At 39.8% G+C, this 27,241-nt stretch overlaps 1 protein-coding gene across 1 annotated transcript; it reads right to left on the bottom strand.

Moving 5' to 3' along the window:
• Positions 1-1,206: 1,206 nt before the first annotated feature.
• Positions 1,207-20,233, bottom strand: LOC149301025 (protein unc-45 homolog B). Its single transcript, XM_089484562.1, has 19 exons — positions 20,072-20,233; positions 19,875-19,911; positions 13,440-13,615; positions 12,595-12,684; positions 11,745-11,912; positions 11,203-11,368; positions 9,898-10,068; positions 9,220-9,391; positions 8,814-9,114; positions 8,207-8,301; positions 7,601-7,742; positions 6,695-6,835; positions 6,056-6,183; positions 5,540-5,606; positions 5,316-5,429; positions 4,923-5,038; positions 3,276-3,393; positions 1,758-1,916; positions 1,207-1,467 (listed from the first exon to the last, which is right to left on the bottom strand). Exons 1-19 carry the CDS (start codon positions 20,231-20,233, stop codon positions 1,207-1,209), a joined length of 2,784 nt encoding a protein of 927 aa, XP_089340688.1.
• Positions 20,234-27,241: the final 7,008 nt, after the last annotated feature.

The raw sequence follows: 27,241 nt of genomic DNA, 5'->3' as shown, positions 1-27,241 counted from the left end.
TAGGAGTGTGATTGCTAACAGCAATCTGCTAACAGCAATCACAGTCCCATCATGCCTAGGTTCCAGCATTTACTGGTTGGCTGGGTATAAAAAGAGTGTGTTTGCTGTTAGCAATCACACTCCTATCATGCCAAGTCATATTGTTGATTTTTTTTGTCCAATTGTGGTGTGTTACTTTTAATAAAAGCATGGTTACACACTAAAATTGGACAAAAAATACCGGTACAATGCCCAGCCAACCAGTACATGCTGGAATCTGGGTATGCCTGAGATTGCTGTTAACAATCATAATATATAATTTTTTGTACAATTTTGGTGTGTAACTTACTTTTATTAAAAGTGTGTGGGGGGGGGGTCATTTTCAGTTTCGGCTAAGTGAACCCTGAATTTTCGGTTTTGGTCTAGAATTTTCATTTTAGTGCATCCCTAAAATAAATAGAACTTTTTTATTTTTACTTATACAGAATCCTGCATTTGTAGTCACAAAACTTTCTAGGGCCAGAAATCAGTGAGAGGAAAAGTAAAGGTTTTGTGTCATTTACTTTATTTTAATCTGCATATCTTATTAAAGGTCATATTTTCTCACAGTGAAAAATTAGTGCGGCCCGCGCACGTATACAATTCTGATGAAGTGGCCCACTGCAGAAAAAACTTGGACACCCCTGCAATAATGTATTGAATATTGCATTAATTTACCAGGAATACTATTTAGCTATCCCAGTGTTGCCTGTTCTGTCCATTAATGTTGCCCTAGGCAGGTGCCTATAGCGCCCTAAGGAAACCTAATCACATTGTCACTCTATGATGTCACGCTATGATGTTATAATATTATTGAAAACATTAAAAAAACACACACCAGCAATTTCAATGTTTTCCATTCATTGTAAAAAGTCATAATCTGTGTGGCAGAAACCATGCATCAAATTCCAGAATTAGAACATTACGTGTTTAAGGATACGTGCCAAGAATTGAAACATAGACTTGCGATCACACTTAGAAAACCTTTACAGTCATAGAAAATAAATAATGGATCTTCTGGTAAAAGATATCTTTGGTATGTTTACAATGTATCATTCAAGGTGTGAATGACATATCCATCCCCCACTGCAAGACGTTATGCAAGAGCACACAATGGTGACATACAAACTATTTGTCACATACATACGATATGAATATGGCAGACATATCTTAAATGGGTAAAACGACTCAAGAAAAGGGCTTTATCAGACCATAATCTAGGCACTTTACAAGAGCTTCTCTGGCCACGTTGATAATTTCCTGCTTGCTGGGATCATCCTCCTGCTTGCCAATGACTGTTAGGATCTCCAGCATTTCTGACTCCACCAGCTTCTTTGCCAGTTCCTTATCGGCACAGATAAGATTATTGGCGATCACAATTCCCCGATGCTGGACCTGTATGTCTTCATTTAGGCAAAGTCTTTGCAAGATCTCCAGCCATTGGGTTGTCTGGAAGCAGAAAGCCACACATAAATTCATGACTGCATCTTGTACAATCTAACCTTCATTTGAAATATCAATATCTTGTAGGATGTTACACAGAATCTCCTGTTCCTACAATTTGTAGGTAAGCATTTTACCCTTGAGTGAATTTAATCACACAATTGGAGTTCACATTAAATGATGGTACAAAATACTTTTCCCTTATTCAGTCAAATGTCAGAATTCTTACATATGCGTTATCACTTATTGTTTTGCTGTGAGGAATGTGATGGTCAGATTCATTGTTAGGTACTTACCACTTCTGGCATCTTCTGGCATAGTTTCTTTTGAGAGGATGTCAGAATCGCCAGGGCTCCTGCTGCTGCTCTCTGGAGCTTCAATTCTTCATCTTCCCCACATAACAAAACCACTAGTTTTAGACGATCATTCCCTTCTGCCACGAACCTCTCTTGAACCTGAATGATAAAGCATTATTAATTATGGGATACACCCAAAGTTATTAAAAGTGCTTTGAAGTATCCTGGGAAAAGCATTGGCATACTTATTTAACCAGTCACTTTTGGCAGGAGAAGTTCCAGCAGACTGGAAGTTGGCAAACGTAGGGTAGTAGTGAAGACTCAGACCAGTAAATGGAAATAAATGGAAACCATGCTAAAGGACAGTATTGTTAAATGTTTTGCATGATCTGAAACTGCACAGGTTTACTATAAGGGAGATCCTGTCAAATTTAACCCCTTCAGTCCCGGTATTTTTGGTACCTCAAGTCTAGAAGCTATTTTGCCAAATTTAGGTTTAATTAAGATTTTCATTTTCTATGTTTGATGTGCCCACACAAATTACACATCTTTTTTTCAGAACAAATAAGGCTTTCATTTAAAGTCATGGACACATGAAAAAAATGTAATTGTGAGTGCTAGTATGTTAAAGACAACCTTTAAAAAAAATGAAACTAATTTTTTTTTGAAATTTTCTTAGAATTTCTTCTATGCTTTAGGTGCCCCTGTTGAACAATAACCTAATTTATGTTTGGCAACATCCCCTGATTACAGACATAACCCACTTACATATTGTTTTTATGCTGGGATGGGCCACATCCATTTTTTTATACTGACTTAACAGGTTCGGGGGTAGGGAATGGGGGCAGGGGGTTATACTTTTTAAATGTAGAGCTAGGGCAATGTTATGTAACTTTTTTTATTGTTTTTTTATTTATTATTTATTTTGCACTATTAGTACACTATAGATAGAGATCCCACTGGGGACCTCTGGAACATGTCATCTTTGCCAGTGATGTCACAATGATATCACTTAGCTCACTTTATTTTTTCTATTTATTTATTTTATTATTTGAACTGATTTTTTTCTAAATAAATGAAAACTTTTTTTCTACAAGCTATGCTGGCTTCTGCAGACAGCAGGGGGTCCAGGCGGTCAAAAGACAGCCTGATCTTTCATGTAGTGGCAAGGAAGTGTCCCTGCTGCTGCAAGAAAGTCAAGACGTACCTGTACGTCCTAAAGGGCTTTTAAGCAGACCTTTTTAGGACATAGATGTACGTCCATATGTGACTTCAGGATTGTTATTTTTTGAGTAATAGCTCAGATAATAGATCTAATCTATCTAGCTGTAGTTTATGGTGTATATTCAGAGAAAGGATGCATTGAAATTCTAAAAATGAGCACAAATATGGCTCTGTGTGCATTGTTTTAGAGACAAAACAGCCATTTTAACATTGCTTTTGAGCTTTGTTTCTTTCTACCGCGTAGGTCTTCCTTCCATAAAAACCCTTTGTCCCCTTTCCTTACTCCACACTCACCTCTTTGTTCACAGCCAAGTTGCACATGCATTCAGTGGCAGCTTGCCGAATCTGCTCTTGATTCTCAAACATGTAGTTCTCGATATCAGGAAGGGCCTTCTCCTTTATAATTTTCTGCCTTTGAGAAAAAAATATTTAAATGCCTTAATATATATATCGACCACAATCAATATCATTATAACCCCCACCAAGCATTTGATTTTATTGAATATCACTCTTTTGCAAACATTTACATTACCATGTTGGTAATAGAGACTCAATAAAAAAACTAAAACACATTTACTCCAATCTTGCTTCAGTAATGTGGGCAGAGCATGACATATGGGGAAAGAAAAAATGTCGGTGCGCTAAGCTAGTCTCAGGCTCAAATAATACAAATGTATAATATGAGGCCTACCAAACAGTGTGAGCATGCTGCAAATACAGTGTGTTGGCTGTACAATGTATACAAAAAACAAAATACTGTCTGCGCTTCTCACCCTAATAAAGTTGGCAACAAATATATAAACATAATATAAATGAGAGGTTTTGGTTATATGAATTGGCCAAAGCATAATTAAGCTCACCCGCCACGTCAAGGCACACTCTCAATAGGGTGAGAACCTACTCTCACCTCCTACATAGTGGGCACACAAAGCAGTTAACTACGTCATGATCAATTATGTATATTCTGCCCTTGTGTTACTTACATATCTGTATGAGAATGTCCTTAAACGATACACTAGACCTCATCATGCCTGTCAGCTATGTCATGCACCCTACTGCATAGTGGTAATAACAAAACCGAAAGGTTTCACGTTGTCTTGGTGTCCCTTGGCCATCCCCTTTTCGGTTTTCTTTTTCGCTGGTTTTGGCTGGTTTTTCGCTGATTTTGGCATTTGGGAGAAGTGCTTCAGTGGGAGGCAGCGGTTTACCAAGGAAGTATTTACATTTGTTACGTTTAATATTTGTGTTCACACTCTCTTTGCACATGTTCACTTTTGGTTTGCATAACTTCTAACCAGTTTGTAATGAAGCTAAATATGAACACGTTCATTCTGATCCAATTTCTGCCCCAGTTAGAAAGCATTACAAAATTAAGGAAACATAAGAGATGGCATATACAGGTAATGAATCTGACCTTAATATCTGACATTTTTAACTGTTTTCACTTGACTCAAATCTCATTAAACTGTATTAATTATTCTTAAAGACCAGTCCCTGCAGGCTTGACATTTCATAATGCTTCCTTAATATATTTTGGCAGGCTGGTTTATTTACTAGTGCTTGGCATGAATGTTGGAGTGATATAAAACATTTTAGGGGTTACATATAAACGTATCACAAGTGCATGATGCCTGCAAAAGATAAAGGGATTTATTCACTAAGGGGAGAGTTGACAGGAGAGTTGTGGTTTCATCTCCTGACTGAACCCCAGGGAGCTTTTGCTGCAGGATGAGTTTGTTTGGCCTTCTATAATGCTTAGCTAAATCAATGAGATTTATTCATACACTGAATACATTATACAGGACCTGTTTGTCTTACTGGCGTTACCTGCCTTCCCTATTGAATATTAAAGTAAGTAATATTAAAAACCACAACTCTCCTGCCAGTAAATAAATCCTTGCGTATAAGAATAAAACATTTTAATGTGGATTTGATACAAACCTCAACTTGTCACTCCTCCCAGCTAGGTTGGTCAGACCTAGAAGGGCTTCAAAGTTCTGCATGCCATCTTTATCTGTGCTCAGGAGACTGACTAGAGGCCGTACAACTTCATAAACCTGTAGGACATTCACATGAGGCACATATGTAAAACGTTAGTACAATAACAGGATGAACCCTAGAGCTTGAAACTAATACATATAACTAATACAAGCTTCTTAAAGGGTTAAAATTGAATCCATAGCATGTTACATTTTTTTTTTCTTAACCCACTGGAGCAGAATAACCCAACATAATCTATTGGCAAGTCATCTCTCTTCAAAAGCACTGTATAAATGGGTCACAATCTCAGGTAAGACATTAAAGACCTGACTGCAAATTCTCCCATGTGCTTACTCTTTCTCCAGGGAATGCAATGTCCGGGTTTGATACTGCTGCAATCTTAGCCAAACCATGAGCAGCTTTTGTCTTTCCTACTTCTGTGCCTTCCAGAGCCAATGGGATCATGGCCTGCCGAAACAAAACATAGGTTCATATATAAGTACTGGAAGGTCCTTTTGTGAAAGAACACTAAAAGGCTGTGCAGTTGCTCCACATTGGCTAATTGGGATAAACTTTACCTTTCCTCCTCCTTGAGCAACAATGATGCCTCGGTCCTTGGGATCCTCACACAATGCTAGGAAGACCCTTTAAAAAAAATTAATGTGTAAGGTAAAACTGACTTACTGGTCCGTCAGCATCTGCATGGTACTATTTCAGAACACAAGGGAGGGAGAGTAACAAAGTGTTACCACCACCGATAAGGAGGAATGTCCGTATTAATGTGGCAGACATTTTTCAGGACTTGTTCCACAGTGATTACTGTATGTGCAGGCTAATTTTATTTTTTATTCCTCTCTTGGAACAACCACTGTTTTACTATCTTACCCCTCCATTTCCAGCTAGTTCTGTCTCTATTCACAGCTAGATGCTTCCTTTTGATGCCACTTAAGGTCAACAAATTAAGACCAAAGAAACTGATCTAAAAGTGGTAGCATTTTGAGCCCTGTACTTGTGTAATACAACATATCAAAATAGCAGTCTTTCATATGTTTAAAAAGGATGGTTTAGCCAAATAATGTTGGATTTAGTCTTACCTGGCTAACTGCTCCTTGGTTTGATCTGTAAGGATGGCACTGTCCACTTTCACCATGCACGCAAGAGCAGAGATAACATTAGCCTTTAGTAGCCTCTTGACGCGTTTTAATACGAAATCCTTCTTATCCTAAGAAAGCCAACACCAACCAATAAATATACAAATGCAAACAACGATATGGTACAATGGGTCTATGGGACGTGGCCCTTAGACGTTTGCTTAGTCTTAGTTACACATCAGGTAAATTATTATTATTTTTTTTGGAAAATGTATGCCACCATACATTTTAAATAGCCACAGATGGACACTTGTTTTTGTGGATGTAGCTTGTGGACAAAGCTTTACCAAGGTTTTTTTTGTGATGTTGTGACCTATAGGAAGCTGTTGAATAAGAAGCTAGTCTAATTTACACTTTCTGCTATTCCTATAAACACTACTGTTACTGAATGTAGAACAAAGAATAATTCTAAGAATGTTAAACCCAAAAAAACTTTCAGAACTCCTAGAAAAGAGGGACATCTAAGAAAACAATCTAGATATTAAGAAGGACACTTCGTTTTATAAGTAATCTCTTGTGTTCCATCATCATTTGCAGCTCTCCTTTTCCCATAAGTTGTTCCTGAGCTGTATGTTATCTTACCTTTGGATGCTGCTCGGGTACATGCTGTTTGGAGAACTTTGCCAGTTGTACCAGTTCAGGTATGACCTCCTTCACATCATAACTGTTTGTGCAGTTAACCAGGGTTGTGGCCACAGAGTAAAGGATTGTTTTATCACTTGTCTGAAAGAGGAACATGCAAAAAATGAGAGCGAGGTCTATTCATACCTTGCGAAGCGTGCTGGCTATTGAAGCTGGGATACTCAACGCACTGAAACAGAGGTCTTATGAAAGGTGATTGCCAGAAAAAGTAGCAGGAGAGAGAGAGCGAGAAAGAGCGGGAGAGAGAGAAGGAGAGAGCGAGAGAGAGATATAAAGAAAAAAAGGACAGATGAGCTAAAGAGAAGGGGATAGATAATGAGAAAGTGGAGCGATAGGGAGAAAAAACGAGAGATAAAGAAAAAGGAGGGATGAGCTAAAAAATACTGTTAGATTTAAATTTGTGCATGACTTTCAGGCGGACAATTTTATTCTATTTTATTTTTTTAATCTATGTGGGGGGCAGCAGAATGTCTTGGGCCAACCTGAACCCAAAGCAGCTACCCCTCGACTGCACAACACCTGAGAGGATCACTACTTGCACATCCATTTCAGGTCAATCGCCTGCAAATAGTGAATAAGCTGGTACATTTTGCAGTACTGTCCTGCTTGCATTTTTACTATATAAAATATAGATGCATATATTATATATATATATATATATATATATATAAACATGTAATTGTTAGAACACTGTAATTGCACACATTACAAAAGGGTCATTTCAGGGAACACTGCAAATTTTTATCTCAAGATTAATATCTTAAATTAACATATTAAATTATTAAACTATACATATTTTTCTTTAAAATACAAGTGTTGTTTTTTTAATTGCATGTTCTATCTGACCTTAGATAGTTCAAACATGGCCTGCATGGCTTGCTCATCTTCCACAAAGTCATCCTTCACGTCAGCATCTAACGTCAAATAAGCCAGACCTTCCACCGCCCACTTCCTGGTCTGTATGTCAATGCTTGGGTTACACAGCCACCTTGGGGGGAAAAAAGGCATAAATACATCTTGCCACTTATTACATTAATAAATTAAAGAAAATGGGGTGACCAAAAATAATGTGAAATCCTATAGCCAGGGTAACAATCTACTGCAGACAAACAAAAAAAAAACAGATAACCCTGCGCAAGATGACACAACAGTGCCATGAAAACGTATTGGGCGATATTTGTGAGTTTATAACTATTGGTTATTTTTATTTTATATATATTTTATGTACTGTATTTACGCACTATATATATATATATATATATATATATATATATATTTATTATTATTATTACTTGTTCTCCTGTGTCCCTGGGTAGGCATAGTATTTTTGGACATATCTGCAAGCCTTTTCTTTAAGTTCACCACTATTGGGTGTTTTCACTGCATTTTTTTATGTTATGACTGTTGTCAGTTATGAATAATGCAAGTGTTCAAATTTGTGTTCAAACTTACTTTCTACATTGTTTGGCTAGTTTATCGGTAGATCCTTCTGCAAACTGTCGTAACGCATAGTCTGTACCACCAGCAGATCCTAGTTTGCAGAGACCCTGCAACACAAATGATGCATCATATTATTTCCAACCCTAATCATTTTTACTGAAGATAAACAGGAAAAGCAGACACGTTTTAAACTACCTAAAGGAATCTATGGATGTATTTTTCCAGCTTTCTCATCACTCCTTGTAACCAGAAACTTGGGTGAGGGGGCATTACATAATCAGATCCCTTCACCCTTACCCTGTATTAGAGTCAATCCACATATTGATACATGGCAAGAAATTTGGAAGACCCTACTTGTTACTTCCTGAGGGGGGCCGCGTCGGCTGAGTATCACTTAGGCAACTTAAATGTTTCTTTTTGCATTTAGACAGACAAACGCAACACTCAATAATGCATTTTTCATAAGAAGTCCTTTTTATTGTCTTCATTCTACACAACATAATCACTTTATGGTCAATAGCTGTCCTTGGATTTTCAAGTGGTATCCCTTTAACCAATCTCCTTCTTATTTTGAGTGAATATATGTTCCAGAAATATATTTCTACAAACAACTACTCACCACCAGAGCACGTATTTTTATCTTTTCATTCTTTGTCTTCTTGTAGATCTCCTTAAGCATGGATACTCCATTGGTGATGATGAAGGTAGCACGGCTGAGCTTGGTGGAAGCATGAATTATGGCTTCCACAGCAATCAACTGGTCTATCTCATTATCTGATCCGGTAAGTGCTACCATCATTTCTAACACCCCCTGCAAACCAAGGAGCTTGTTGCCAAGATCAAAGGGGCCCTGCAAGATTCCTGATAAAGTCTGGATGGCATGCAGGTTCTTCTCCATATTTTTGGGGTCAAAGTTTCCACTGTAAGAAAGGTTAAAAACAAATATTTAGGAAATTAAACACTTCAATTACAATATTTCAATTCTTATATATGTCAGTTTTCTGTATGTGACCGTTGGAACTTACGTTATATACTCCTCACAGAGAATTCTGAAGTTGTCTCTCTCTGGGTCAAACCTCAGATCATCGTACAGCTTATTTATAAGAACAGAGGCATTTATTCGTGTGTTTACAGTCAGAGGCAAACAATTGGGTAATTCCGGTATCTGTCCTAAAACTTTTAGAATCTTTTTCAAACCTAGTAGAAAAAAATAAAGGGGTAGAGTTTTGGGGATTTTATTGTTTAAAATGCACATGTTGAAAATGACATTATATATGAAGCATTATATGGACAGTGGCAACCATTAAATTAAATAAGTAATCTAAACATACAAAGGTTTTTCAGGTGGGATAGATCCATACAAAAGTGGATTGAATTTAATATGGTTGTGATGGTAGGCCATCCTTAGATAAAGAATCATATATAATTCCACAGAGAGAAAAATCTGTTATTAATAAAAAGTACAAAATAACTAATAAGTTGAATATGGTTTAGCAATGTTGCTTTCACCTCTATAAAGTTTTCTTATTGAATGTGAAAATATTGTATTTACAATATTTACATTTTTGTATTTCTTTTAGATTAATGTTTGGACCAAACAACAAATGTTAAGATTTTTCAGAATTTGATCTTGAGTGCATTTATTTCTATCAGCATACACTTGACACATCTCAGTTCCCAACAAATTTGGTGCCAAGTCTTACCTGTGTCCACCACAAAAAGTGTCTTGGAATTATCTTTAATTGAGAGATCACTGCGAGGGATGTTCTTATTGAGTAGGTTCAAGGCTTGATCTCTTCCATGCCCTGACACATTCTTACTTCCAAGCATATCCAACAAATCGGTGGTGATCATCCTCAGATCTTTTTTACTGTCTGTAGAAGGAGAGCATTCTAATGAAGACATTGTCTACATGCATCTTGTTGTTCACACGTAAATAAGGAAGTCTGTAGTAGGATAAGTCGCTAATGCTTATCTGGGTATCTAAATCTTGTTCTCACAAATTCCTAGTTAGATTAAAATACATGAGAATACAAATAACAAAGTTGTGGTGATCTGCAAGATGATTCAAATAACATTAAGGTTGCTGTCAAATCTTTTTTTTAGCATTTCATGGTTTTTTTTGCTTGGAAATTTTCCTAACATTTCTACTTTATTATTTATCATATTGATTCATCTACTTGTTTTCTACCAATAACATGGTGCAATGGTCTGTCCTTGAATCACCCCACAAGTCTGCGATCTTTCCATTTCTTTTTTTTTAATCATGCAAAACTCAGCAATTTTGCACACTTTTGATCATTGAAATATTTGATTATTTGTTGAGATTGACTCTTGATCATTTGTACTGAAATGCTTGTTATTGATAACACCATATTTTTAGAAAGTGACAATACAAAAGAACCATTTGGCCCATTTTGTCTACCCACTTTTAAAAAAAAATAAATCCTATTGTTTCTACAGGATAACTTGATGCACATCTCAAGCTTTCTTGAATCACTCTACTGTGTTTATTCCTTCCACTGGATGCCTATTCCAGGTATCTACTATCCTTTTGGTACAATAGAATTTTCTAACACTTTCCCATAGCCTTCCACCCTCTAATCAAATCCATTCTAGTTCTGCCATCCCACTTTATTAAATAATTAACCTTTAACCCTTATGGTTTTATCCTGTCTCCTTTTGCTTTTCGAGCTGTACATATTTAAGTTGCCAAATGCATTTAGATACATTGTTCAAAAGACCAATGGTTGTGAGAATCAAGAGCAGCCAGTTTGTTAATTTAACATACGTAACTTTACTCTTATCCGAAACATAATCCTTTACTGCTACCGTTAGAAGGCTAACTAGGCATATTCTACTTCTCATGGTAGCATGGCACAGACTATGAATATACAGTTCATTTAATCCAATATAAAATATGAAATCAAAGCAATATACAGACTATGTATATATACTTCAATGATCTGTCTTATGAACAAATCACATTGGACCTTGTCTTGTCTTACCTAATACCACAGCTTCATCCTTCCCATGGACTTTCTTGTCCTCTCCGGTTAAGGAGTCCACAATGTTCTGCACCAAATTGCACGTTGCTAAAGAAATCTCCTCATTGTCCACAGCCATGATACTGCAGATTCGTTTAAAGCCTACAAGGTGTAAGATGGCTGTTGCCTTCACCAGAAAGAAGAACAAAAAAAAAGTGTTCAAAATGTAAAGTATTTACACATACCAACAATTACGTTTTCAAAATATTCATTCAATCAGTTGCAGACAGTTTGGTGACAGTTTGGAGATTAAAGTAGACCTTTTAGTCACAGACATTTAGATTACAAAGTCCATTGCAATTCCCTAGATACTTTCTAGCAGAATTTTCCTTACCTTAGGTTTGTAGTAGCCTGTATTTGTAGTCTTTACTAGTTTGCCAGTTTCTGTGCACCAGCATCAAAGACAAAGGCCGATATAGAGTAAAACAAGTGTGCCATAAATGTATATTTACTACAAACATTATTACACTATGACACATTTAGGCTCACATAAAATGACTTACCCTTGCCCTGTGTCCGGTACACATTCCAGAAAGTGTCCTCACTGCCGATAAAATCAATTCCGGGTCTTTGGTTTCTACCAGCTGCAGGAGCAGGTTCACACCGTTGTTCTGAAAAATTCTCTCGGCACCTGCATCCTCCCTGCCCAGGACTATCAGGTTGTTGGCAGCCTTGCGTAGGGTAACAAAAAGAAACAGGATGAACATATTACAAATGAAAAAGACAGCGACTATATATTTTGGCACATAATTTGACATTTATTTTAAATTATGCAGAACTTTATAATTATTAGATCATCTAGAGTGTATTACATTTGTATATTGGGTCCACATTAAAGGGGAACTCCCATCAAATGTTTTATAACTAGTATCAGATTTTTTCATTTGAAAGGTTTCCCTTTTTGCATAATAGAATGTTAGCCATTTGGAAGTGTTTTAGCTCTGTTATCTCAGCCCAATCTACTAGACAAACACCCTGACTCCTTATCACGCTGCCTGCGGTAAACAACAGATTGGCTCTTAATCATCCAACCAATCTGGCTAATAAAAGTCTATGGAGGAACTGACTTCATTAGGAATACCATAAAGAATAAGCTTAGTGTGGTGTTTAAGCAGGGAAGGTCACACAAAATATCACATGATTGGGAACAATGGCAGTCTCCAGGCCTACAGACAAAAGAAGTTTATAGGAACAAAATGACATACAGCCATGTTAATGTCAATGTACTCTATACAGCACTGTATATTATGATCAAGTAGAATTTTGGTTCAGTTTGCCATCCACGATGATTAATTGGCATTCTGTCCCTACATCTGCACTCATGAAGTTTCAGAACACCTATTACGTTTATACCTTTTCTCGTTTTTCTTTTTCACTGTTGGGGTCCAGAAGTATCTCAAACATCTTTTGAGCCCGGGAGTCAGTAGAGAACTGAACACGGAGCTTTAAGGAGAGCAAAAAAACCAAGATAAGAGTTGTGACTATTTTCAGATGGTCTTTCTCTCTACTGTATAATATATATATTAAAGCTGCCCTTGTGTAAACCTTATTCCCCTAATGTAGCCTGCTATTTCAATAAAGCATTCAAATCCACATCATTAGTAAATTTAGGGACTGATACGAATAGTTAATATATGAGAGCAGTTTGTCAGGGAGGATAAAAGGCGAAATGGAATGCTGGTAAAGGCTTCAACAAAGCAATATGGTGGCTTACACACTGGACATCTTAAAATCCATGGATCCACAAAAAATGTTTATGTAGGGATAACGAATTCACAGACGCAGAGCTGTAATGGGATCCGGAAACATCTCTCTTTTAACTTAAAACAAGAAAGACTCATAAAAGAAGATAGATGGAACCACCAAGCTGCAGCCTGTGGAGCCATTTTGTTTTTCATTCTATAAGTGGGAGAGTGTAAAGTAGTTTTTGTTGCTAGTGCAACGCATGAATTGGACATGGCTGATTCTTGAATCTTTGTGGTGCTCAAAGTAAAATAATCTTTGTCTGGAAAAATGCAACAGATTTAGAATACACAGAAATGATTATTGATAGGTTATGCATTATAGTCAAACCCCTGTGTTAAGTAAAGAAGCCTAGAGGTGAAAGAGAATTGGTCGTGGTTGAAACTTAAAAGTTAGTGGTGCTCAATTTCCTTAAAATAGTCTTTTTTTTTTTTTTTTAAATTGCAAAAAATTACCTTCTCCTGGATGTCGGTGCCCAGTCTGTGCAGAGTTTCTCTGAATGTCTGATTTTTTGGCTCCAGGGTTGCACACCTCTGAACATCCTTAAAGGCTTGGTCCAGCTTTCCAAGTTTCTCTAATGCCTGACAACGCCTGTACAAGGCTTTGATATCTGACCCATCTAGATCAATAGCTGGTATCAAACAAAAACAATTAAAATAAGGGCTTCATGAAATCTACAACTGAAATATGTAATAAACTCGTTGACGTATGATCTGTCACTAGTCTTCTGTGACCAAAGATAGTCCTTCAGATATTATCAATGCTGCCTATACTAATGTTCATATGGATATATCACGATAACAGTCACTAGATGGCATACAAAGAAAATAGTTGATTTATTATAACACCACATTTATTGTGTAAAGTAGCTGTTTTTTTCCAAATAAAATTGGATGTACTGGTTTTGTTTGTGTCTCTTACAACAAACATAGCTCCTTGGTATCCTGCTTTTAGCAAGACTGTCCTGAATGGGGACCCAAGATTTACTTTCCAGGTCTGCCTCTCAGCTGTCTTGCCTAACACTGCGTAAAACAGCTGAGACAAGCCACTGAAGCCTTGTGGAAACACGTGCACACCTGACTGACATACTAACTTTAGACTCAGGGACGGTCTTAGCAACCGACGTGTAAGGCAGCTGCCTGGGAAGCCTGAAACAGTGTCAGGATCAAGGTGAGGAACCCGATATGCAGGAAAACCCAGCAAAGTCCAGATCAAACCAAAGGTTTGATAGCGTAGCCGGTAACAAGCCAAAGGTTCAGGATAGGAGATAGCAGCGTAGTCGGTAACAAGCCAAAGGTTCAGGGTAGGAGAAAGCAGCGTAGTCGGTATCAAAAGCCAAAGGGTTAATAACAGGGCTCAGGAGAGAACAACAATGTAGCTCTTAACAGCACAATAACTGAGCACTGAATGATTCTCAGTGCTCATTTTTAAAGCTACCACCAGAGGTCGCCCTTCCCCCTGAACGTGCTGACGGTGGTGTGTGTTCCCCGCCCTCTCCATTCAGGAGTGAATAAGGAGAGGTGGGAGCATGCGCGCTCGCTCTTTGAGACCGGCACTGTGGCAGGAGCAGTGAGAGCAGCGGTGTGGGAGCTGGTACCCGCAGTCAGCGGGTACTCAGGTGAGTCACTGCGTTGTGGGTTTCTTCGTGGACCCTGACAGTACCCCCCCCTGAGGGGAGGCCTTCCGACTCTAGAAGGTCCTGGGCGGTTCGGATGACGACGATGGAAAGCAGAGATGAGATCGGGAGCATGGACTTCGTGAGCTGATTCCCATGAATCTTCATTGGGGTCATATCCCTTCCAGCGGATCAGGTACTGGAGGCGACCATAATGTCGTCGTGAGTCCAGAATCTCCTCCACCTCATATTCTTCAATGTCATCAATCAGGACAGGAGCGGGAGGATCAGGTCGTCTGTTAGGAAAGGGATTCTCCTTCCATGGTTTTAGGAGACATACGTGAAAAACAGGGTGAATAGACATGGTGTCTGGCAATTCGAGTTCCACCACCAAAGGGGAAATGAGGCGACGGATACGAAAAGGTCCTATGTACCTTGGCCCCAACTTCTTAGAAGGACAATTGAGATGGAGGTGTTTGGTTGATAGCCAGACCATGTCGCCCATATGATATATTGGGGCTTCAGTACGGTGTTGGTCTGCAAAACGTTTGTGTTGTTGTTGAGTCTTTTGTAGTGTCTCGCGAAGGGTTTCGAATGTTCTGGTGAGTTTACAAACGTGTTCGGAAACCGAAGGAACAGCACATGAAATGGGAGAACCCGGAAGCATAGCAGGATGGCGTCCATGATTGGCATAAAAGGGGGACATCTTAATGGAGCGATGAGTATGGTTATTGTAAGCAAACTCGGCTAAAGGTAGGTAATGGTTCCAATCATCTTGGAGATAGGAAGTGAAGCAGCGAAGGTACTGTTCCAGAGTTTGATTTGTGCGTTCCGTCTGGCCGTTACTCTGTGGGTGGAATGCCGTAGATAGGGACCGCTGAATGTGTAACTGTTCGCAGAAAGCCCTCCAAAAGTGGGAGGTGAATTGGGAGCCGCGATCCGTAACTATTCGCGTGGGTAAGCCGTGGAGGCGGAAGATTTCACGTATGAACAGTGCGGCTGTCTCGGTGGCGGAAGGAAGATGGTTAAACGGAAGGAAGTGCGCCATCTTCGTAAAGCGGTCGACCACAACCATGATCGTAGTCTGATTATTGGAAGACGGTAAGTCAGTAATAAAATCTGCTGTAATATCAGTCCAGGGTCCCGAAGGAATAGGAAGGGGTTGTAAGAGACCAGCTGTCTTTTGATGGATCTCTTTGGAGCGGGCACAGGTACCACAGGAGTTCACGAAGGATATTACATCTTTTTTCATCTCAGGCCACCAGAAGGAGCGCTGGATCAGGTCGAGAGTTTGTTTGATGCCCCCGTGACCAGCAGCCGGAGTGTCGTGAAATGACTGTAAAATTTGTAAGCGATCCTCAGGTGGAACATAAATAAAGTTTTTGTAACGATAAAAACCCTGTTCATGACGTAATCCGGGAATCTCAGGTGGGTTAGTTCTACTAGAATGTTGGCGTACTGAATCCCAAACGGAATGGGTTACAGCCAGAAAGTGGTTAGAGGATAGAACGGTATCCTGATCTGGCGGATCTGCTGCAGGAAGTTCATGCATTCTGGACAGGGAGTCTGCCTTGGTGTTGCGAGAACCCGGGCGGTAGGTAATATGTAATGGAAATCGGGTAAAAAATAAAGACCACCTGGCTAGCCGTGGTTGCAAACGTCTGGCGGATCGAAGATATTCTAGGTTTTTATGATCTGTGAAGACCGTAATAGGGTGAAGGGCCCCTTCGAGGAGATGTCGCCACTCCTCCAGTGCAAGCTTTATGGCCAACAATTCCCTTTCACCGATGCAATAGTTTCTCTCGGCTGGTGTGAGTGTCCTTGAGAAGAAAGCTACTGGGTGCAACTGGCTGTCAACGTCCTGCCGCTGGGAAAGGATGGCACCGACGGCGGTGTCAGATGCGTCAACCTCCAGTGTATAGGGTTTTTGAGAATCCGGTAATTGGAGTATGGGGGCGGAAGAAAACTTTTTTTTTAGGTGATCGAAGGCTTTCTGAGCTGCTTCGGTCCAGTTAAATCTTTGTTTCTTTGATGAGAGTGCGGTAATAGGTTGTATTATGTGGGAAAAATTACGAATAAATTTACGATAAAAATTAGCAAAACCAACAAATCGTTGGACACCCTTACGGTCTGTAGGAGCTGACCAGTTGAGAATTGCCGAAACTTTCTTTGGGTCCATCTCGATACTGGTTGGGGATAGTATATACCCGAGGAATTCAATTCTTTGCACTTCGAACACACACTTTTCTAATTTAATATATAGTCCGTGCTTTCTTAAACGAGACAATACTTGACACATATGCCTCCGATGCTCCTCTAGTGACGGAGAGTACACCAATATGTCATCTAAGTACACTATTACAAAATGATCTAGGATGTCGTGGAAAATATAATTTACGAAGTGTTGGAAGGTGGCTGGAGCATTGCATAGGCCAAACGGCATCACTAGATATTCAAAATGTCCGTAGCGACACCGAAAAGCCGTTTTCCACTCGTCATCCTTCCGTATTCGGACCAGATTGTACGCCCCACGGAGGTCCAGCTTGGTAAAGATTTTAGCAGACCGCACATGCTCTAGTAACTCCGAGATTAAGGGTAACGGGTAGCGATTCTTCACCGTGATGTTATTGAGTTCCCGGTAGTCGACACAGGGACGTAAACCCCCATCTTTCTTGTGTACAAAGAAGATGCCGGCTCCCGCAGGTGAAGTGGAAGGACGTATAAAACCTTTCGCCAGGTTATCCTTTATATATTCTTTTAATGTGATGAGTTCTGGCTCTGAGAGGGGATAGATACGGCCGAAGGGGATAGCCGCACCTGGCAAAAGGTCAATAGGACAGTCATACGGTCGGGAGGGGGGAAGTTTATCGGCACTTTTCTTCTCGAAGACATCTTTGAATTGATAATAGGGACGGGGAATTTCTTGTAAAAGCATAACTTGTGTGTGGCAGATGGATTCAGTCCTTATGCAACGGATGGTGCACTGAGTGGAAGTAAATTGGAGCACGCCAGACTCCCAGTTGATACAAGGATTATGCTTCCTAAGCCATGGGAGGCCCAGGATAATAGGAGATACCGGAGAAGGAACAACGTCGAATTGGATGGTCTCAACATGGCCGACCCCTATTTGGAGGGTCAAAGGGATGGTCTCCCTTACAATAGGGCCGGTCTTAAGAGGGCTTCCGTCCACTAGTTGGATAGAGACAGGAGTTTTCTTGTAACGTGTAGGGATGTTCAAAATCTGAAGTGTCTTGGCGTCAATGAAGTTTCCGCTGGCGCCGGAATCTATCATGGCTGGGAGACGGATTTCCCCTTTAATCCACTGCAAAGATACGGAAATGGATAAGTGAGGTGATAGACAAGGATTTCTTCCAGAATTAACATGAAACAGGGTGGTTGGTTTCTTACCCTGAGTATAGCGGTTACGGGTTCTACAGTCTTTGTAGGTATGGCCAGGTCTACCACAGTACATACAGAGGTTCAGGGATCTGCGACGTTCTTTCTCCGCATCCGAGAGTGGCCCTCGAATTATGCCGATCTGCATGGGTTCCTCTGTAGAAGGAGGAGAGAGTGCCCTGGGAAGGGTACGTACAGGTGTCCAGCTAGGAGACGTGGCTTGTCGCTCAGATCGCCTCTGCCGGAGCCTTCTATCAATTTGTGTGGCCAGGCGCACAAACTCCTCCAAAGAGGACGGAACAGAAGTGCGGGCTAATTCATCCTTTATGGCCTCCGATAAACCCCAGCGAAATTGGTCATGGAGTGCTGGTTCGTTCCAGTTAGACTCTAAGGCCAGACGCCGAAACTCTGTGATGTATTCCTCTACTGGCCGCCGGCCTTGTTTCAAGGTACGTATAGTAGTAGCAGCAGAGGACATTCTGAAGGGGTCCTCATAGAGGGAATCCAGAGCTTCACGGAACGAATGCCAAGAGTCCAACAGCGGGCTATTACTGTGTAAAAGATGGTGTGCCCAGAGTTGAGGTTCACCAGAGAGCAAGGCTATAGCAGTATGTACTTTGATGTAGTCGGTAGGGTAGGTCCGGGGTTTAAGGCGAAACAGGATCTCACAGGACGTAATGAAAACACGATAGGCCTTATGATCTCCTGAAAACCTTTCCGGTAATGGGATTTGGGGTTCAAGGGCAGTAGCGCCCTCAGCGACTGGGGGTGCTGACGTAGAAGGAGTAGGTGGAACTTGTTCGGTAGGTGCACTCAGTTGTAACTGCAGGTGATGCACCTGTTGCCGTAGATTCTGTTGGTCAGCCCGCATATCTTGGAGCGTCTGTTGAAAACCGGTCAACTGCTGTGTAAGGGCAGCGATAGAGTCAGCTAATCCTGCGGGTTCCATGACAGGCTCAGTTATTATGTCAGGATCAAGGTGAGGAACCCGATATGCAGGAAAACCCAGCAAAGTCCAGATCAAACCAAAGGTTTGATAGCGTAGCCGGTAACAAGCCAAAGGTTCAGGATAGGAGATAGCAGCGTAGTCGGTAACAAGCCAAAGGTTCAGGGTAGGAGAAAGCAGCGTAGTCGGTATCAAAAGCCAAAGGGTTAATAACAGGGCTCAGGAGAGAACAACAATGTAGCTCTTAACAGCACAATAACTGAGCACTGAATGATTCTCAGTGCTCATTTTTAAAGCTACCACCAGAGGTCGCCCTTCCCCCTGAACGTGCTGACGGTGGTGTGTGTTCCCCGCCCTCTCCATTCAGGAGTGAATAAGGAAAGGTGGGAGCATGCGCGCTCGCTCTTTGAGACCGGCACTGTGGCAGGAGCAGTGAGAGCAGCGGTGTGGGAGCTGGTACCCGCAGTCAGCGCGGGTACTCAGGTGAGTCACTGCGTTGTGGGTTTCTTCGTGGACCCTGACAAACAGAGGAGGACCGACAATGGAGTATTCTTCCAGGGTGACAGGCTTTAAGAGGTGGCAGCCATCGGGTTTACCTCAGACCAAACACCCACAGAACTTAGTACATTGAGTGGCTATTTCTTCCCTTGTCCTTCCTGGACTGGGTTCAATGACACCCCCATTCCCTAACAACACCCCTGTGCTGATTCAAATTTAGGAGCGGCCACATAACAAGCATACGGCTACCGAGCTGACATTCACCACTGCCATTTACACAATTCCGCAGAGCAGTTTCACGGTTATGTTGTAGCCAAGAGTCACGACTTTTCTGAATTAAGGATCATAGAATCGGACAGCAGACAAGAACCATTTGGCCCTTTTAGAGGTCTGAGCCTCTTTAGTTGTGAATCTAATATTTATCTTAACACCTACCTTTTGTTGCATCTGTTGCTGCCTGTACATAGTTTTCCTGTTTTAAAAGAGAGAAAAACAGTCAAAAACCTGCTATGTAACTATGTACCAACCTAGTATTAGTGATCATTTTATGTCCCTACTTCAGACATTTAACCAATACTTTGTAGTGACAAAAACAACCTATAACAATATCACATTCTGCTTGTGTTTCTTACCTTTTTCAGATAACACGCTGACCTATTACGGTACAGAACAGCCAACACCTTCTTATCTTTTACAAGTTTAATGGCTTTGGTATAAGAATCAATCGCTTGATCATAATCATTTGCTTGGAAATACTTGTTTCCTTCTTCTTTTAGTTGATTCGGGTCTTCCATCTAAAAAATAAAATGCATTAAACACATAGTATAGAGTTACTTAGCGTGACACGATTCTTGCTGTAAAACATTTGTGGTAAATAGCTCAGTTATAGTCACTACTAAGTTCTTTACATACTGTAGAACACGGCCAGACTGAGATCGACTACATAGCCCTGGCACTTTAAGGCCAGTGGCCGCCAAATGCCGAAGGTGCATACATTGTGTCACATGATATGTTTCTATGGTCTCAGAATAAAGCATATCCAGCCGGTCCCCATACACTGCAAAACCTGAACTGCCTTTGGAGCCGCAGTTTCAGTTAAGTATTTTGCCCTTTCGGCCGCCGACTTTGATGATGCTCAGCCAGCTATGGCTGTAACCGTTGATAAGGTGTTATGTCTTTACTGATTTTCATATTTCTAAACTTTGTCAGGTCCATGTTGGCTGTTATTCACCTAATGTACTTAAAGATGCATTCCAGCCATCATATGCACTTTGGTGCTCACGGTAGCAGAGTTTCACCTTGTAGTTGTATGTTTTATTTTGCATGCAAGTACATAGAGGAATTAATCTATATAGCTTCCTGCTTAAATAAAATGTTTGTATATTTTATTTATGTAATACTAACAAATGTACTTAATGGAAGATGTAAAAAGTGCAGCCATGTAGTAAGTACAGTAGTCCTACAGAGACTTTGAGAGACTTTGAGTGCAGTAGGGATAAGTAGTAGTAGTAGAGAGTGGGTAGATGTATAAGAACTATTTACAAGAGCTCTGATTTTGTAAGATTTTTGAGTTCAACAATAGAAAGTGTTCTTTAATCTACAAAAGACTGACATAGTTAGCTGGATCCAAGGGATAGGAATAAAGCTCTCTCAGTGTAGTGTTTGTAAAAACCCAGTGGTATGTCAAAATGTTGCATCTGCAGGTATTAACAACTCCATCAAACATAAGGGTGCTACCATATCTCCAAATTAGGTAGCTGCTTTACCCTGCCGATCATTATTGAGCCATCGTGAGACTGCAATCAGCTTTGCATTCATCACATTTCATAGACACAGAACTTGACAGCTGATGAGAACCATTTGGCCCATCTATTCTGCCCATTATTTCTACTGTGAAGACTCAAACCTTAATAGGTTCTTGGTCCTTGGTCTTGTCTTAGATTCAAAATAATCTTATTTCCTTCCATGAATTTCCCCTTAACTTCTACTTCTTTTGCTGGTTGGCTGTTCCAGTTATTTACCATCCACTCATTAAAAAAACATACATCTTACCCTCTAGTCTAGGGAAGATAAGATAAAAATGCTAAGATCAGCCAGGCCTGGTGTGGTTACCCTGCAACACACATAGAGCTCCCACAGCTGTAGCTTATGTGTCGGGCTGATGGACGGGTGACCATTTATGGAAAGCAAGCTGCTGCTGGTCCATGTGTTACTGTCACCTGTCACTGCTGAAACCACACAGAGCGTACCCCTCCTCCATTCAGCACTGATATACCAGGCTATTCCTGTACTCCACCATCAACAGGTTAACTCATAGTAGACACGTGGAGCCGTTGGCAATTTATATATCTATATATATATGTATAGATTAATATAGTGCCTGTGGATTACTGCTTTAATAACGTTCCATGGAATCTAAAGTAATTCTGGAGAAATATTTTATATGATTTACTATTGGTTTTGTCTTTTTCTGTAGCAAGTGTCCTTTGTTAGTATTATTTATTGTTTTATATAGCGCCATCAAATTCCGCAGTGCTGTACAAAGGGTAGATAGGACATAAGAATTGGTATATACCATAACAAGATTACATACAGAAAGGACAGGCGTGTTATCAAGCAAATTCTAACTTAAATGTACCAAAGAAGAGATTGAATACCATGTATTCCAGGTTAAAACTGGAGTCTTTAGCGGAAGTTGATACAGTTGATTGGATCAACAATAAAAAAAAAAAAACATGTAAAGTTACATTAGCTTTCAGGATACTCAGAGGTCTCATCTTCACATGTAAACATTCAGAGAAAAGTAGAGAAATTATGGACAAAGCAATTGCCGTATACTGTATGTATCAGAGACAAAAGCATTAAAATCAACCATATGCACAATTAAATACTGTATTGTTAGATCATGGGGAGTTGTAAATATGTGGAATAAAGCAGAAAAGTTATTAAACTTGTTTGATTACTTACAACAAGCTCTGTAAGACTTTTGAGAATTAAATCATTAGATACATTTTTATATTTATTTTCTTATCACTGACAAAACTTTGGACCGCATGCAGTTATGTCTGGTATACCTTCGAGGTCCTCTATGCGATGCACAATGTAAAATCACTATATGGTTCGGTGTTGTCACATACAAACAGTGTCCACATATTATCCTATGATTGCTACAAATATGAAATATTTTCAACATATGAAAAAAACACATTATTTCCCCCTTTTCTTTACGTTTATAATATATTATGGTCAGATACACCATGTGAAAGCCACCAGAAATAAAACAAAAACATCATGCTGTTATGTTTTCCACTAGACATGCTAGACATGCTATATAAAATATATGTAATTTCATTAAAATGAAACAAAAAAAATAAACAAGTGTTTTTACAAATGGTTGTAACTTGACAATACTGCTACAAAGGCATCTTTTCATACAATGATAACAAAGTTCTTTGCAAACCAAATCTATAGAAACTTGGATGAGTTAAAAAAAATGCAACTTTTCATTGTGTACAGTAATTCTAGATTAATTCCATTCTATACTACATTGAATGACATACCTTGTGCTATGGAATCCTTGTCTTCAGTAGGCCACCCTTTTCCCTTCTGTTGCTAAACTTCTTTGTGGTTCTTTGGTATGATGTCCCTCCTCTGTGTTATATATAGATCTCAATGAACTGGTCCAGCTCGGTGGAATGCTGGGTCACACTAAAGGCAGAGGGGGTGTCCCTTTTCAAACAAATGTTCATGATTTACTAGATAAGGTTGAAAACACTTAAACACTTAGAAACTCTAAGATATATCCACACTATCTCCCCACTAAATAATATGTGTATTTGAAGTATTTCTGGACTTGTTGGCTCTCCTTTTACATTCTGTCCACCCCTCTCTAGCAGTGGATAAATCCACCTGTCCTGCCATTTAAGGATCTGAATGACAGCTGACCATTATGCTGGATGGAGTAATAGCTGGAGATGATCTAGAGCAGCTGCCACTGCTGGAAGTGCCTAGCAGCTTCTGGAAAATAATACGTATCCATGTCACCAGCCGGTCTGCTCCACTCCTAGTTTTGATTGCCATGTGGATACATTGAGAAACTGCATGATAAGTCTTATGCATATCATTGCCAAAGGTGCAGGCCTTTGTTCAGCCATGTTAATCTAACCATTTCTCATCTCCCTACTTCTCGCCAACAACGAATATGGCCCCGGAGAGTTATAATGTAAACCCCTGCCGCAACACATGCAGTACATGGAATTCCAATGTCATGGAAGATGCACACAACAATTATTGGTGTCCGATTGAGCCCCTTAAAGCTGTCATTAATGAGCAGAGCCAAACTGTGGATGAAAATCATCCGTAGCACTTTAAGGCCAGCAGCTTGCTGACCTGCAGCCACACATTGCGCTTTTATACTCTGCAATAGACAGCAGGACCCGATGTGCTGCTGGTGTGGCAGTAAGGATAATTATGCTATGGCATTTACCTGGTGTGACACCTGGCCTGTCCATGACATTGTCTGCTAATAGCTTTTGTAATTATTTATTACTATGGACGAGCAGTTTGTTGTCTTATTACTGGCTATTATACAAAACTGTCATCTTGAGGTTTTTTGCGCCATGAAATACCAAATTCTTATATGTGTATCAACATTCTTAGACACGGATATTTTAACAGGTCACATACATAGGCAGCCAGGTAGGCTTGGCATTTTGACAGCAGTGCCTGTAAAGCTAACCTTGATGTGGTTGGCGGTACTTATGCATTTAATAGCTGTGTCACCTTTAATTGAACATGCTTTCAAATACAAATGTATGGATGGAGTTCACCACTACTCAGCTTCCCATAGTTGTGTGAAGCAGCAGTCATCCTCCAAATGTTGTTTAATAAAAAATATTACTTATTCCACATGCGGCACACCTGGGACAGCAGGATATACGCTCGCAGAATGCTCTATAAATCCATCTTCAGAGAGTAGTGCCATTTCAAACAACCTCAATGGGGGCTGCAATCAGGAGCTATAGTCAAGTAATTACTATAGTCAAGTAATTAGCACTTCTGCCAAAACCCAAGAAACTTACACATTCAGGGAATAGTTCTGAATGCAATGAGAAATAAGTCGACCTAGGAAAGTTTACCTTCCTAGAACAGGATACTTGTCTAGTTGATCTCATTCTCTAGTGGTCATGAGTATAACACTGATATGTACAGCTCCATCAACAGATTTTTCTTCTACTCCTCAGCAAAGGCACATATCACAGTTGTCCACCACCAGAAGCAGGACTGCAGCAAGAGCAATGCTTCTGACCCCAGTGGCACTTTTGACACAGTCACACCTCTGCAACCCCTAGTCTTGTTACACCAATAGCTCTCCTCCGCTTGTCCAACTAAACTCTTTTGACACACAGATGGCATTTGGATAGAACTATAGTTCAAGAACAGCTGGAGATCTCTCTCTTCTATACCGGTTGGATGTGGGTAGATTTCATGAAAGAAAACTATGATACCATGTTCAAGCTGAGAGAGTGCTGCTTGAATAAGAGTGGTGTATGAAAAAAGGAACAATGAAACAAGTGACCGCCGAAGTAATAAGGTGTTAAAGAATAGCCATACTTCGGCAATGAACGTGGACCTTATTGCATCAGAACAGAGTTGCGGGAAACATTATATAACTGAACCCAATGCCTGAGTATCATCGTACTTGGGTTAGGGCTTTGTAAGGATGAAGTTACACAAAACCTAGTCCAGGAACATGAATAGCATGAATATATTGGCATGCATCACAACATGGAAATTTGCCCACATATTGAAGAATGTGTAGAAGGAAGCTGTAGACGGGAATAATGTCACACGTACACTAAAATTTTTAAAGCATGTGTATGGGGCATATTTTAATATTTGCTTAGTGAATATATTGGCATGAAATAAGGTCTCAAGCTCAGCCTTCTAAAGTGAGCACCCCCCCCCCCCAGTTTCATATTTCCTTCTGTGTGGTGAACACTTTAGTTGTGAATTAAGAATGTAGTTAAATCTTTGGTTTGAATATTTATTATTCCAATTCCTATGTAACCTCATGAAACCCTGATATGCCCCAAGACGTATCCACCACACCATACCTGGAGTTCCAAGCAGTCTACGTTATGGCCAATGTGGTCACCCTGTTTTTTCCGAGACACATATTTTCACATCTTGATCAGTCAGCTACTCAGTTCAACAGTATTTGGAAATTACATGTATCCTGAAAAACAGGGGCAATTTGGCCACTCGATTGCAAGCCCTTATAGGTTTCACTTGCACTGCTCAACAAAAACATATTCCGCTCCCTCTTCCATATGCACTGCCATGCTTCCTAAGAGTGTAATTAACCTAAATTGGTTAAATCTGTACTGGTCATGCAGTGTTTGCCATCCAGGGGCAGAAGTTAAATTGTAAGATATGGAAGACATGAGGCCTGAAGTATTGGCAAAGCTTTATTAACTAGGCAGTTCATTTTCTTCTTTGACTGTGTAGCTTGCAGAGCCGTAGACATGTAACAGAATCCTCAAGTTCCTTTTCGAGAAGTGTGTGCTCTTCCATTCTGGAAAATTAAATACAATTCAGGCGGCATTTATATATGAAAATAGTTTTAGGTAACAACTAGAAAAAGGCCAGAAGACACAAGTGTTTACCAACCAAGTAAAACCAATAAGTACCCATTAGGTTTTGAGGTACCTCTGATAATCCAAAAAAATAAAAATAAAAAAAAAATAATCCATCATCCTTCAAACTCTCTCTAATTGGAATGTGAGCTATGATTGCGTTTCTTTTAGTCTCATTGTGCTATAACGAGGGTGTCCAACCTGCAGCCCTCCCATCCTCCTCAGCCAGCCCCTTAGCTGATAAAGCATTATGGGAGATGTAGTCCTGCAGCAGCTGGCGGGCCACAGGTTGGACACCCCTGTGCTATAAGATACCCAAAACTCACTGTTAAATGGTTTTAAAAAGGGGTTTATTTATTAAAGTCCATCTCGAGTGGACCTGTAATGATATCCTAAATCAACCGAGTAGTAATTTAGTAGGTATTACGCTTATGAAAAAATAAATTATCAGGTAAGCCATCATATGCACACCATATGATCTTGAAAATCTGCTGGCCTCTCCCCCTTTGGGAAAAAATGTGGAAACAATGCAGATTTAGTCACCAAGACACCAACATTATTAAATCAACATGGAAAAACACATGTATGTCTTCTTGACAATAGGATTCCGAATTTAAAAAAAAAAAAACATTTTGTAATCCACAATCATTCTCACATCTTGTAATTGCCACGAAAAGTGGTCTTAATGGGTAAGCAAATCAGCACAAACCCCTTTGCCCCATGTTCATTTATCATACAGCAATGACAAATTTAAATGGTAAAAATAAAAAAATTTTATACACTAGAAAAAAAAATAAAAAAAAAAAATAGCAAAACTATACTTGAATTAATATTTTTATCTTAAATTCCATGTCATACATTTTGGAATGTGATCAGCGCAGTGTGCAAACACATATATATATTATAAATCACCTCCTCTTCCGAACATAGCAAATCTATGTGAAAATACAATCTTGTCTTCATATTTGGTTATTGTAATGTGTTATTAATTATGGCCTTTTAGAAACACAGTACTTACTAGACTTGTGCATTTGTTTTTGTACTAACTATTTTTACTGTACGTACGAATCAACAAAAACGAGGGCCTTTTCAGACGAGACTACCAAAAATGAATTTCAAAAGTGACGAAAATTTGCTTGGATTGGTTTACACGTGTAGCCGCCA

This window comes from Sceloporus occidentalis, unplaced genomic scaffold (assembly GCF_023333645.1).
Source record: "Sceloporus occidentalis isolate IW3139 unplaced genomic scaffold, rSceOcc1.0.p SCAF_22, whole genome shotgun sequence".
NCBI classification, from domain to species: Eukaryota; Metazoa; Chordata; class Lepidosauria; order Squamata; family Phrynosomatidae; genus Sceloporus; species Sceloporus occidentalis.
The sequence above is the reverse complement of the archived record's forward strand: the minus strand, read 5'-3'. Positions and strand labels throughout refer to the sequence as shown.